The 14,848-nt window shown below is 34.5% G+C and overlaps 1 protein-coding gene across 7 annotated transcripts in view; it reads right to left on the reverse strand.

Annotated features, from left to right (window-relative positions):
• NBEAL1 (neurobeachin like 1) overlaps positions 1–14,848 on the reverse strand; it is a 166,285-nt gene that overhangs the window by 38,223 nt on the left and 113,214 nt on the right. For all 7 annotated transcript variants that reach the window (XM_061148972.1, XM_061148970.1, XM_061148969.1 and 4 more), the window contains 6 exons: positions 10,671–10,819; positions 9,923–10,056; positions 7,224–7,325; positions 5,732–5,827; positions 5,210–5,334; positions 2,624–2,764 (listed from right to left, as the gene is read on the reverse strand). In XM_061148972.1, coding sequence (XP_061004955.1) covers positions 2,624–2,764; positions 5,210–5,334; positions 5,732–5,827; positions 7,224–7,325; positions 9,923–10,056; positions 10,671–10,819 — 747 coding nt within the window. The remainder of the gene's footprint in view (positions 1–2,623; positions 2,765–5,209; positions 5,335–5,731; positions 5,828–7,223; positions 7,326–9,922; positions 10,057–10,670; positions 10,820–14,848) is intronic.

The raw sequence follows: 14,848 nt of genomic DNA on the forward strand, positions 1-14,848 counted from the left end.
ATAAATGACTCAATCAAAAAATGGGGCAAAGAACTAAACAGACATTTCTCCAAAGAAGACATACAGATGGCTAACAAACACATGAAAAGATGCTCAACATCACTCATTATTAGAGAAATGCAAATCAAAACCACAATGAGGTACCATTACACGCCAGTCAGGATGGCTGCTATCCAAAAGTCTACAAGCAATAAATGCTGGAGAGGGTGTGGAGAGAAGGGAACCCTCTTACACTGTTGGTGGGAATGCAAACTAGTACAGCCGCTATGGAAAACAGTGTGGAGATTTCTTAAAAAACCGGAAATAGAACTGCCATATGACCCAGCAATCCCACTTCTGGGCATACACACTGAGGAAACCAGATCTGAAAGAGACACATGCACCCCAATGTTCATCGCAGCACTGTTTATAATAGCCAGGACATGGAAGCAACCTAGATGCCCATCAGCAGATGAATGGATAAGGAAGCTGTGGGACATATACACCATGGAATATTACTCAGCCATTAAAAAGAATTCATTTGAACCAGTCCTAATGAGATGGATGAAGCTGGAGCCCCTTATACAGAGTGAAGTAAGTCAGAAAGATAAAGAACATTACAGCATACTGACACATGTATATGGAATTTAGAAAGGTGATAACGATAACCCTATATGCAGAACAGAAAAAGAGACACAGAAATACAGAACAGACTTTTGAACTCTGTGGGAGAATGTGAGGGTGGGATATTTCAAAAGAACAGCATGTATACTATCTATGGTGAAACAGATCACCAGCCCAGGTGGGATGCATGAGACAAGTGCTCGGGCCTGGTGCACTGGGAAGACCCAGAGGAATCGGGTGGAGAGGGAGGTGGGAGGGGGGATCGGGATTGGGAATACATGTAAATCCATGGCTGATTCATATCAATGTATGACAAAACCCACTGGAAAAAAATAATAATAATAATAATAATAAATTAAAAAAAATAATAATAATCTTGGGTCTATACCTAGGACTGGAATTGCTGGGTCATGGGTAATACTATGTTTAATGTTTTGAAGAACTGCCAGAGTGTTTTCCACAGAGGCTGCATCATCTTAAATTTCCACTGGCAGTACATAATTGTTCCAATTTTTCAATATGCTCATCAACAGTAGGTATTATCTTTCTTTTTATTACAGCCATCCTCGTGAGTGTAAGGAGGTATCTCAGTTTGGTTTTGATTTGAATTTCCCTGATAACCAATGTTGATCAACTTTTCATGTGTTTATTAGATATCTGTAATCTTCTTTGGAGAAATGTCCATTTAGATCTTTTGCTAGTTTTTAACTGAGTCATTTGTCTTTTTACTGTTGCACTGTAAGGATTTTTTTATATATTCTAGATTCAAGTCCTTTATCAGATCTATAATTTGCAAATATTTTCTCCAACTGAACTGGTTGTCTTTTTACTCTCTTGATGTCCTCTGAAGCACAAACAGAATGTATTTTGAAGCCTTATTTAAAAAATCATTTAAAAGCTGTAAAATCATAAAATAAATAAATAAATAAAAGCTGTAAAATCACTAAAACCTGAAGAGATCCAGGTTTACTTTCCCAGAAGAAAAACTACCTGATTTCATGGCAAACATAACATTTGGAGATATGTCGTGATCTAAGCCTCTCCTTGAAAGACAAGGCTCAGTGAACTAAAGACAGGAATAAGGAACCCAGGCTAATTTTGAGAGATAAACATTACATGGAAAGAGAGCAGAACAGGCAACGTTTACATAGTTTCTGAGTGGTCAGAAAAGGCAAAAGGATAATGTTAAAGAATAAGGCAACAAGGAGACAAAATGAGAGTAGCAGAGAGGCACCTGGAGGATAGGCTGGGGAATGGAGGATTCTTGAAGAAGTTTCTTTCTTTAGGATAAATAAGAAAACGTGAATCTTGGGTAAGGTATAATATAGACAGGTGACACAATAATACAGTGACATCGCAGACCTGTTTGAGGTGCTATTAATAATGTAAGGGCCCTCATTCCTCTCTATTTCCATTCCTATTGATCAATATTTTTAGGAGGACTACAGAGGCACTGGTTAGACATCTCTGGTAGATGTTTTGGATCAAGGTCTAAACCAGTTCAAAGTCGGAATCTCTGGTAGACTCCTAAGCCCAGTTGAAAATAACAAAAGTACACTAGTTAACAGTAAAGAGGAATCCGCCTTAAAAGTCGTTTGTGTAAGTCAGTTTGAGTGACCCGTTCTCAAACTAGTTTGGCTACTTTTATCTAGGGGCTATTATATGAATCAAAACCTAAAAAGAGGAGAATAAAAAAGGTAAGGTCCTGTTATAATAGTATATGAACGTGAAAGTGTTAGTCGCTTAATTGTGCTTGACTTTCTGCGATCCCTTGAACTGTAGCCCACCAGGCTCCTCCATCCATGGAATTCTCCAGGCAAGAACACTGGAGTGGGTAGCCATTCCCTTCTCCAGGGGATCTTCCTGGCCCAGGGATCGAACCCAGATCTCCTGCATTGTAGACAGATTCTTTACCATCTGAGCCACCAGGGAACCCTATAACAATACATGACATGAAGGCAAAGAGTTTTCAACACTATCATATAGTCTTAAGAAAACAGCTTATTTACCCGAAACATACCTTCCACTCTGAAGCTGGATGTGGAGGGTGGTGAATGGTTCTGTACGAATAAGATAGTGCATAACTCCAGCAGAATTTGAATAGTGAGTACCATAATGAAATTTATCAATAGTTCCCATAGGATCCTCAAAATTTTCATATCTAAAAACAGAAACTAAAGTTTTATAATCACAATAGCAAAATTAATTTAGGACAGATGCTTGTATTGTATTGCTGAAAACAGTTTATTAAGAGGCTATGTATTCATATCACCACGTCACATTAATAAATGAAAAAAATTACTAATACTTTCTGAACAATAAACTAGCACTAATAGTGGAGTTTGGAATACTTCTGTATTATGCAATAATTATTTTCACTACAGATAGATTAGAAATCACAGAGAACCAAAAATAAAGAAATTTAAAATCAATTACAATTGTACTTCCCAGAGATAATAAATAATAACATTCTGGCAAACATTTTTCAATTATGAATTAATATATATTTTAATATAAAATACATTTTAATATAAAACTGTTATGCCTAGTATATTGTTCACAACTTATTTTCTCATCTAACAATTTTCTATTAACATCTTACAAAATATGTAAGTGACTCACTTTGCTACACAGCAGAAACTAACACATTGTAAATAACTACACTCCAATAAAAAATTTTTACAAAATCTTAGAATATATAACAATTTATTTATTTACAGATAGTTAGGTTGTTTCTATTTCTCTGCTATTGTAAGATTGTGATAATTAGACATCATAGTATGGCCAAGGTAATAGAAGAAAATATAGAGGGTCAGTCAAGAATTGTGAAAATGAATGTCTAATAATTCACAGGTAGAAGGAAATAGATGTGTATAGCACAGGGAACTCTACTCAATATTCTGTGATAAACTATATGAGAAAAAATCTGAATAAGAATGAATACATGTGTGTATTACTGAATCACGTTGTTGTACACCTGAAACTAACACAACACTGCAAATCAACTATACTCCAATAAAATTAAAAAAAAAAAAAAGCAGACAGTGGAATAGAAAGAAGGCCTAAGTCAGATTACTAGCAAAGGGCATATATATAATAACTCTTCAAACACTATCACTAATATTGTAATTGCTCTGAATGGTGACATCTGAGTTAGTGGGCATAAAATCTAAATTAGAATGAACAGTTTTTTGGAAGCAATACACATTAAAATTTTAAACCAAAATACTAATCAATTTGTCAAGCTAAGGTCAATTTCCTTTTTACATAGAAATCATTAATACTCAGGAAAATAAAGAGAGTTTTTAGGCCAAAGTCATTTGTACCTATGCAGAAAAATATATTATTGAAGCATAAATTGTATCTTCCATTATCTACAAAATAAGTTAACCTATATGAAATGTATTTCCTATGGAACAGTGTTAGTAGTTTGACTAATAGCAATGAGGTAATATACATACAGCAAAATTCCATTAGTAAATCAAATACTAAACTGCAAAAAGGTCTTATGGAAGATTTGCAAATAAAAAGGAAAAAAAATAATGTACTATCAACTCTCAAAAAAATCTACAACTAAGTTTTTATTTGCAAAAACTTTGTCTTTATTACTGGAAGTTATCCATAAGTTCACATGGAGAAAAAGGAAAATTGAAATTATTCTTTTACTTGTCAGCCACTTGCTTTGAATAAAAAAAAAAATTATGAGACATTTACAGGATGGATCATAAATATATATAACTAAAAATATTTTCTTTCCTTTCAAATGTTACTTTCTAAATTTTCTTACATTTCACTGTTCTTTATTCACATTATTACTGAAAAGATTAGTATTATTAATTTGGTATCTACCAAAATAGTACATCAGAGGTAAATGCTGGCTTAGCAAGTTATTAAGTCTAAAATACTCAGGGATGAAGAATTCCACCCTTGCACACATACTTTTTATCTTTTAACTGGATAGATAATTGTTTTGCAATGTTGTTTTAGCTTCTGCTGTAGGACACGGTGAATCAGCTATGCGCACACACATGCCCTCTCTGCTGAGCCTCTGTCCCCTCTCCCCTCATCCCACCGCTCCACGCCATCACAGCAGAGCTGACCTCCCGGTGCTACAGAGCAGCTTCCCACCGGCTGCCTATGCTACACAAGGCTCTGCTTACATGTCAGCGCTACTCTCGCAATAATCCCACACTCTGCCAGCCCAACCCCCCGCGGTGTCCACATGTCGGTTCTCTCTGTCTGCATCTCTATTCCGGCCCTGTGAACAGGCTCATCTGTACCATCTTTCTAGATATTTCACACATATGCATTAATACATGATATTTGTTTTTCTTTTTATGACTTCACTCTCTTATTACAAGGAGAAAAGAAATTCTAAACAACATTAATTTAAATTTGGTAATGAAGGGACACAGACTATAGTTAAGATATTTGAAAGACAACTGACAACATTTTCAAGAAAACTTAGGGAAGGAATTATCAGACTCTAATTAGCAAAAGTAGTTGTGCATTTTTTAAAAAGTAACACTTGGTTAGCCATAGGAGAAATTAATACAAATTCAAACTGCTATGGGTATATCTATCAAAGCAGATGAAAGGCACTTACTTTTCTCTCATGGCTTTGGCATTTTTATCATTAACTACCCCAATTGGTTTGGATAGATCTCGAAATACAGATGGGTTATTAAGATCCAACTCTTCTGAAGTATAATCTTGTAAAATCCAGGGGAACTAAAAGAGCCACAATTTACAATTTAGACATTCTTTCCAAGGGAAGCTACCAGATCCATAACTAATATCAAACACTTTTCTAAAGACAAAAAGGGACAGTCTTTACTTTTTCCCTGTTGCAAATGTTTATTCATCTTTAGCTCAATAACCAGAAGCATTATCTCCTGTAATTCCACTGAAATATTCTAAATGAAATGAAAGAAAAAAGGCTTTCATTTTCAAAATGCCCTTCATACTTATATACTTCTTGACAATAGCAGGGTAAGAAATAAATAGAAAGGCAAAAATAGTTTTTACATCTTTTTAAAAATAAAAACTAGATATAAGCCACTTATATTTTTGTATATAATAAAATTGAAAGGTAAGTGTATATTTACAGGGTTTTTATAAAACTCACCACAGGATACTGTGCAAGGTCATTATAGGTTCGTCCTGCCATTGTATTTAACTGAATGAGGTAGTCAAAATTTGACATCTCTCTGTTTACCCATTTCTAGATAGCACAGAAAAAAATCAAAATTAGTCTACATCTCTTAGAAATCAATAACTATTACTGACAGTACTGAAATAATCTTGCATCCATTATCTCTATCCTCTTTCTGGTAAAAGAGGTTAAGTTTTTTAAAAAAGATTTAACAGGGAGAAAAATCAACATACTTCTCCTAAAGTTCACTTCCTTTTAAAAACTGGTCTTTAGAAAAGGAAAAGAAAGTCCTCACACTGCAGTCTAAAAGATCTCCTATAATAATTAAGTCTTTTCTTTAGTTAAAAAATATTTTAATATAAAAATGTTTAATTCTAGAAGGACTGCCAAAATTTTAAATTTTTGTCATTAACTGAAATCTTCATAAGTATAAATATTAAAATATCAGTATCTCAGTGTACTTAAATGATCTACAAATTTTAAATAACATTATTATATCCCTGCTCAGAAAAATTCCTTTATACAGTGAAGGTAGGTGGGATTTTGCTGTAACAGATATAAAAACTTTCTAAAGAAAGACATAATTGTTATTTTTTTAATCACCTTGTTAAATCTAGCCTACTAGTTACTCTACACAGTGTGAGTATGCTCAAGCATTTTTTTTGAAGACAGATTAACATACACCTTTAAGTTTACTGTGTGCCTCAAGCAAAAGACATGTAGAAATGGTGAGAAATGAATCTATCTATACAGAAAGCCCATTAATAGTTAACTTATGTGCCAAATTGAGGAATCAGTACTTTAATGAATAAAAGTTTATACCACAGAAAGCAGGGAATGTACTTTTAAATAAAGCTTATTCCATAAACAATAGGAAGGAATTGCTGATGGGTTTTGAACAAGAGCAACGTTTAAAGATTAAGATGAACACATATGTAGGAGGAAGAGGAGAGCCAGGAAGCAGAGAACCTAACTAGGAGACTACTACCACCACCAGAGAGCAAAAAACAAAAGCCTTTCCTTGGCTTCTGACAATGCAAATTCAAGAGATGTTGGGATTATATGAGGATAAAATGCGTGGAAGCATTAGTTAGCTTTGGCAGACAGAAAGATTGGAGAAAATTTTTTCTGCCTGTCTTCCAAGGTGCCTTGTATTTTCTCATTTTTTCTTGTGCATGGATTATTTTTATCATTAAGAAAAGTCCCACATTATTTTTTTAAAGGAACATTATAATGAAAGAAGAAGTTATAAGATATGCCCATGAACTGGACGATATGGGAGCTGGAGGACAGGGCACTCTTATGTGTGAGGGAAAGAGAAAGATTCAAAGACAATTCAAAAGATCACCCAAATGGAAGAACAGCAGTTGCATAATCAAAATAAAATAGTCAGAAGGAAGATTTACTTCTAGGCAAAAGTCTAAGATATAAAATTAACACCAAACAGTGACTTAAAATTTCCTACCTGTGTCAGTCCTGATGCTTTGAATAACTCCTGTGGTGATCTGGTTCCATAGCTATTTGGAGAATGAAGTGACAACAGTCTGCTATATACTTTGTTCCTAACCTATTAAAAAAATAACACTTTACAGGTTAAAATAGATTATGACAAAACAGGATTATGGCTTTATTAACAGATTTATTGAGATATAATATTTCACATACCATAAATTCACCCTTTTAAAGTATACAATTCAGTGGAGTTTTTCTCTTTTTAAAAAAAAAATATTCACAGAGTTATACAAGTATTCACATTATTTTTTTTTTATTTTTAAATTAAAAAAATTTTTTTTGCCTTTATTTTTTTTTTTCGTTTCTTTATATTAGTTGGAGGCTAATTACTTTACAATATTGTAGTGGTTTTTGCCATACATTGATATGAATCAGCCATGGATTTACATGTGTTTCCCACCCTGAACCCCTCTCCCATCTCCCTCCCCATCTCATCACTCCGGGTCATACTAGTCACATTATCTAACTCTGGGACATTTACGTCAGCCTCAAAAGAAACTACATACTTATGAGCCATCACTCCCCAATTTCCCTTTCGTCCTCTAACAACCACTAAACTTTCTGTCACTATGGATTTGCCTAATCTGAACATTTCACTTAAACAGAAGATTACAGCTTTAACTTCTTTATTTTACTAGGCTTAACAAACTTATGACACACATTTTTTTTAGAATGTTACAGTGTATAAATAGAGTAATCGTTACACATTTTATCAGAAAACTAGCTCACTTCCAGTTCAAATCTAGTTCTGTCGTTTACTAATCATCTGGACAAATCAATTAATTTACTGAGTCTCATCTGTGTATTCAATATAATAATCTCTACCCTTTACAGTTTTGTGGGTTATTCAGGGCTAGGCAAGTGTAAAGAAATAAAGTTAATCTTTGAACTTCAGCTTCCTCATCTATAAAAAAAGAATGGAATTTTCCATATCTAATCTGAAGATTGTTATGAAGATTGGGTACCACATATAAATGTGCTTTAAAGACTATATACAAGAGACTTCCCTGGTGGTCCAGTGGCTAAGACGTCGAGCTCCCAGTGTAGGGGGCTTGGATTCAATCCCCGGTAAGGGAACAAGATTCCACATGCCACAACTAAGAGTTCACATGCTGCAACTCTAAGATCTGGTGCAGCCAAATATAATAAATTAAAAAAAAAAAAAACTACATACAAATAGGAGTGTGCTTAGTTTAATTACATAAAATAGCTTTCTAAAAAACACCTACATTGTATTTTCCTATGGATGAAAAATTATTTTTAATAGTGAAAAATTCCCCTTTTGTAAAAATAGACAAATGTTTCTCAAAGGTCTGAATCAAATTATTTATAAATATACATGGATCTCATTTATAAATATACCTGGATCTCAAATGAATAGAAATGAATAGAAACTTATTGACTCTGCTAATCCAGGTCCTTGGAAGAAAAGTTATTGACTCTGCTAATCACATGCTCCTTGGAAGAAAAGTTATGACAAACCTAGACAGCATATTAAAAAGTAGAGACATTACTTTGCCAACAAAGGTCCATCTAGTCAAAGCTATGGTTTTTCCAGTAGTCATGTATGGATGTGAGAATTGGACTATAAAGAAAGCTGAGTGCCAAAGAATTGATGCTCTTGAACTGTGGTGTTGGAGAAGACTCTTAAGAGTCCCGTGGACTGCAAGAAGATCCAACCAGTCAATCCTAAAGGAAATTGGTCCTAAATATTCATTGGAAGGATTGATGTTGAAGCTGAAGCTCCAATACTTTGACTACCTGATGTGAAGAACTGACTCATTGGAAAAGACCCTGATGCTGGGAAAAAATGAAGGCAGGAGGAGAAGGGGACGACAGAGGATGAGATGGTTGGATGGCATCACTGACTTAATGGATATGAGTTTGAGTAAACTCCGAAAGTTGGTGATAGACAGGGAGGACTGGCATGCTGCAGTCCATGGGGTTGCAAAGAGTCAGACATGACTGAGCGATTGAACTGAACTGAATTGAATCCAGGTAATCTGAGAAGCAAATGCTAAGACAGAATTGAACATGGAGGATTTTACTAGGAGAGATACCAGAGAGAGAAAATGGAGAGAAAGCTAGGCAAGGTAAAAGAAAGCTCTCAAACTGTGATGCAAGTCTGGCTTCAAGTATATGCCAAAGGGAAGGAAGGTTGAGAGCAAGTAATGTGCCAAAGGTTATAGTGCTAGTGGTGGAATGGTTTTGGGTCCAGGGAACCTGAATTTAGTGGCAATCTCTTAACTGCTTATACTATTTAAGAATTTACGCTATTCCTAGAACTACATGCTCCATTATTTTTTTTTTCTGATTACTCCATTATTGTTGAATTCAATCCAAACTAATTTCATAAACTCAATTATATCATATATATACCATATTATTTCACAATTGGATACTGTAAGACATCTATTTGCTGACATACAAAACTCTACTGACTTCTTTATCTACCTATATATAAAATATCCTCCAAACACTCAAACATAAATCCCAACAAAAATTCATATGTTGCTTAATCCCAAAGTATGTATCTTTTTTCTCTAATATTCTGACTCAGTGGAAGAACAGAGTGTAAAGTTTCATTACAGCTTACTAGTTGGAAAATTATTTCAAGCTAACAGTCTAGGAGAAAGGTAGCCTTTTACATACCTCTTTTTTGAAATTGAGAAAGTAGTTGGATTGGTCAACATGAAAAATCTCAAGGGCTGACCTCCTTAAGTTGTATCGTCGTAGGTGAATCTCTCGAACTTGAGAGTGAGGCCACTTGAAATCAAAGCCTACTCCTGAAAACAGAAAAAAATCTTGTGACTGTGGACCACATAAAGTTACTTATGCTATGCAGAAAATATCTCCTTTTCCTGACAAGAATAGCGTTTAGGGAAAAAGAATTCAATCTCTATATGATAAAAACCATCTGTTAAAGGCATTGCATGTTTCAACTATTTCTTATAAAACTATTTTAAAATTCTATAGCTTTTTCTACTTCCTTTCCATTGGAATAGAAAATAACTCTGAATATTGTATCTTAGAAACATTTTCCCTTTTCTCTTTATGTTAGCAGCTTAGATTTAAATATCTTTTTATTTTCAGATGAAGGATTAGATGAGAAACCTATAGGAACAAGAGTACATATAAATTAAATATTGTGTTTATAACTTAAATTTATAGCAAACCCCACTAGGCAAACCTTTTAAAAAACATTGATAATAAAAAAGCAGCATTCCCCTCAGTACACTGTTGAATAATGAATTTAATCCCATACTGACTTTCCATCTCTCCCTTTACATGACGGACTACAATTTTACAGGCCCATCTTATTGCTTTCTTCTCATTAATGATTGATAAACTGGATACTTAACTATTGAACAACAGAAATTATTCCCCCAGAACTCCTCACCATCTTCTTTTTCAGTGCTGCCATCATAGAAGTAAATGTGTTGAGTAGTGATTTCTAATCTGCCAGGAATTACATCAATGATTGTAATGAGTTCACAGTCTTCTGCTAACACCAATTTTTCTTTTTGATTCTGTTCTTCTTTCTCATCACTGAAGGGGGAAAACAAACATAAAAGATCCAACAGTGTATTCTGGATAAATGGAAAAGAACATCATATTCAAATTCAAATCTCATTTCTGTGAAATCACTATCCAAGAAAGGGTACTTGAATTTTCTACAAAAAAACAGTCCACTGCATATTTCACCAACCTAACAGGTAATACTGCAATCCTTAAAGCTAAGCTCAGAAAAAATTAAGAATGTTTTCCTAAATAGTGAAATTCTAAACTTCACAGTGATGAAATTAAGAAATAAGTGACCTAAGGCAGTAGACAGTCTGTTGCTTATTTATATTCTATGAAAGAGTTCTGGCTTTTCATTTGAAAATGAATGAGACTGACATCCACTGAATTTACTAGTCATTGAAGAAAGAAAATAAAACCCCATTAAAAGGATGACTAAAAAAATCTACCCAAATCAAAGAGCTCCCTATTCAACCAAGTCTACTCAGTTTGCTAAAAATAATCAAGGAAATATTTTTAAATTATTAAAATTATATGAACAAAAGAACCTGCTTATGCCACCAAAAGATATTATTGAAACTGATCTGTTTGTAATACTAAAATAAGTTCTGAAGAAATATTTGCCATATTTTGCTTATAACCTAAACAAAGTGATGCTCAGAATAAATTATTAAACTTGAGACTTAGCTCCTCATTCTTGGCTGAATGTGAAGCTTTACAATCATAGTAAAAGTCAGGGCGGATGTGGGAATCACCAAATTTGAATGAATTCCCTAAACCACTTACAGATCCAGTGGCAAAGAGTGGCAGTATTACTGATCAAGGGGTTTAACACAAGCACAAACTAATTACTGTCTGACCACTAAGCTATGCTGATCCAGAGGCAACCCCCAACAAGCAGAACTTTAAAAATAAAACAAAACAAAAACCCAGTAAGTACAGACATCAATGGCATTCACTACAGGTAAAACAGACTCCACAGACTTAATCTACCAAAGTCATTAGACAAACAAAAATACAATAACAACAACCAAAAACAAGGGAGGAGATCAGAATCCAAAGTGGATATAATTTTTTTTTTAATGTATGGGTTTCACAAAGATTATGAGACATAGCAAGAAACAGGAAACTATGGACCATGAACTTAAAAGAAGTAAAAAGAAACTATTTCTGGGAAGACCTCATAAGTTCAACTTAGTAGACAAAGACAAGAAGGCAGCTATCATAAAATACATGAAAAGAACTAAAAAAAAATAAAATAAAATACATGAAAAGAACTAAAGAAAAATATGTTTAAAGAACCAAAGTGTATTATGGCAAAAAGGTCTAGTCATAGAGAGATTATAATAAAGAGACAGCAATTATACACATATTTATAAAAAGGAACGAAATGAGAAATTCTGAAATTGAAAAATATAATAACTAAATGATAAATTCACCAGAAAGACTCAACAGCATGTCTGAACTTGCAAGAGAAAGAAGCAGAGCTCTTGAAGATAGATCAGAAAGAAATTGTCCAACCTGAAGAACAGAATGAAAAAAAGAATTAAGCAGAATGAAAGAACCTCAGAGGGTTCTATCATGCAAAACAATCTAAGTGCAAAGGCAGACCCAGAAGGAGAGAATAGAGAAAAAGGTCAAGATATATTTGAAAAAATAATGGTAGCAATTTCTCAAATATGAAAGAATTTAATCTACACCTCCAAGAAGCTCAGTGAACTCCAAGCAGGATAAACACGAAGATATCCATACATGGACAGAAGGTCAAGGTGATAAAAGCTAAGGACAAAAAGAATAACTTTAAAGCATCACAATACAGTATATAAATTGTCAACCGAGCATTCTATAACCAGCAAAACTACCCATCAAAGAGAAAGCAACAGTGCTCAGACAACTAGAGTCACATGCAAAAGAATTAATACAGATCTCTACATCATACCACATACAAAAATTAACACAAAATGCATCAAAGACCTAACATAAGAGATAAACTATAAAACTCTTATTCATTTGAATCAGTTCTAATGAGGTGGATGAAACTGGAGCCCACTATACAGAGTGAAGTAAGCCAGAAAGAAAAACACCAATACAGTATACTAATGCATATATATGGAATTTAGAAAGATGGTAACAATAACCCTATATGCAAGACAGAAAAAGAGACACACATATATAGAACAGACTTTTGGGGTCTATGGGAGAAGGCGAGGGTGGGATGATCTGAGAGAACAGCATCAAAACATGTATATTATCAAGTGTGAAACAGATCGCCAGTCCAGGTTGGATGCATGAGACAAGTGCTCAGGGCTGGTGCACTGGGATGACCCAGAGGGATGGGATGGGGAGAGAGGTGGTAGGGGGGTTCAGGATGGGGAACACATTTAAATCCATGGCTGATTCATGTCAGTGTATGGCAAAAACCACGACAATACTGTAAAGTAATTAGCCTCCAACTAATGAAAATAATTGGGAAAAAAATAAATAAATAAAGGATATGAGACATGAAAAAAAAATGCTATGGACAGATTGAAAAGACCTCGAGTGATCAATAAAAAAAAAAAAAAAAAACTCTTAGGAAAAAAATAGATAAAAGGAAATTCATCAAAATTAAAAATACCAACAAAAAAGTGAAAAACCCAATTTAATAGAAGAACATTTTTGTAAATCCTATATTTAATAAAGAACTTGTTGCTAAAATATATAAAAAACACTTACAACTCAGTAACAAAAAGACAACTCAATTAAAAAGTGCAAAAAAGATCTTCATAAAGATTTCTCCAAAAAAGACATACAAATGGCCAACAAACATATGAAAAGATGCTCAGCTAGGGAAATGCAGATTAAAACCACTAGATACCACCTTCTGAAAGTGAAGTTGCTCAGTCATGTCCAACTCTTTGAGACCCCATGGACTGTAGCCTGTTAGGCTCCTCTGTCCATGGGATTTCCCAGGCAAGAATACTGGAGTGGGTTGCCATTTCCTCCTCCAGGGGATCTTCTTAGAGATCAAAGCCGTGTCTCCCGCATTGCAAGCAGACACTTTACCATCTGAGCTACCAGGGAAGCCCACCACCTTCAAGAATGATATAATAAATTTTACAAAAATGACAGAGAGGGCTTCCCTGGTGGCTCAGTGGTAAAGAGTCTGCCTGCAAATGCAGAAGACACGTGTTCAATTCCTGATCCGGGAAGACCCCACATGCTGCAGGGCATTAAGCCCATGTGCCACAACTACTGAGCCTGTGGTATGGGGCCTGGGAACTGCAACTGCATCCACATGCCACAAGTACTGAAGCTCTCGAGCTCCACAGCCATGCTCTGCAATGAAAGCAGCCACTGCAGAGAGAAGCCTGTGCACCACAACTAGAAAACAGCCCCTACACAGTGCAACTGCAAAAAAGCCTGTGCAGTAACAAAGATACCGAACAGCCAAAAATAATATATAAAGTAATTTAGACTTAAAAAAAAAGAGAATAACAGATGCTTGAATGGATTGAAGAATCTAATATGAAAATTAGAACTTTCATACATTGCTGAAATGTAAAATGGCATTGTGAAAACTGCTTCATAATTCCTCAAAAGGTTAAACATAGAATTAGCACATGATCAACAAATACAAGTTTTTTTTTTTATACTCAAGATAACTGAAAATATAAGTTGACCCAAAAATGTATACATGAATATTCAAAGCAGTATTATTCATAATCATCAAAAAAATAGAAACTACAGAAATGTCCATCAACTGATGAACAGATAAACAAAAATAATATATTAATATAATGGAATACTATTTAGCCAAGAAAACAAATTAAATATTGTTAGATGTAATGACCTGGATTAAACCCTGGAAATACTATGGAAAAAAAAGTAAAAATGTTAGTCGCTCAGTTGTGTCTGACTCTTTGTGACCCCATGGTCTGTAGCCTGCCAGGCTCCTCTGTCCACGGAATTCTCCAGGTAAGAATACTGGAGTGGGTAGCCATTCCCTTCTCCAGGGGATCTTTCCATCCCAGTGACTGAATCAGAGTCTTCTGCATTGCAGGAAAATTCTTTACC

Source organism: Dama dama, chromosome 8, assembly GCF_033118175.1.
Source record: "Dama dama isolate Ldn47 chromosome 8, ASM3311817v1, whole genome shotgun sequence".
In the NCBI taxonomy this organism is placed as follows: Eukaryota; Metazoa; Chordata; class Mammalia; order Artiodactyla; family Cervidae; genus Dama; species Dama dama.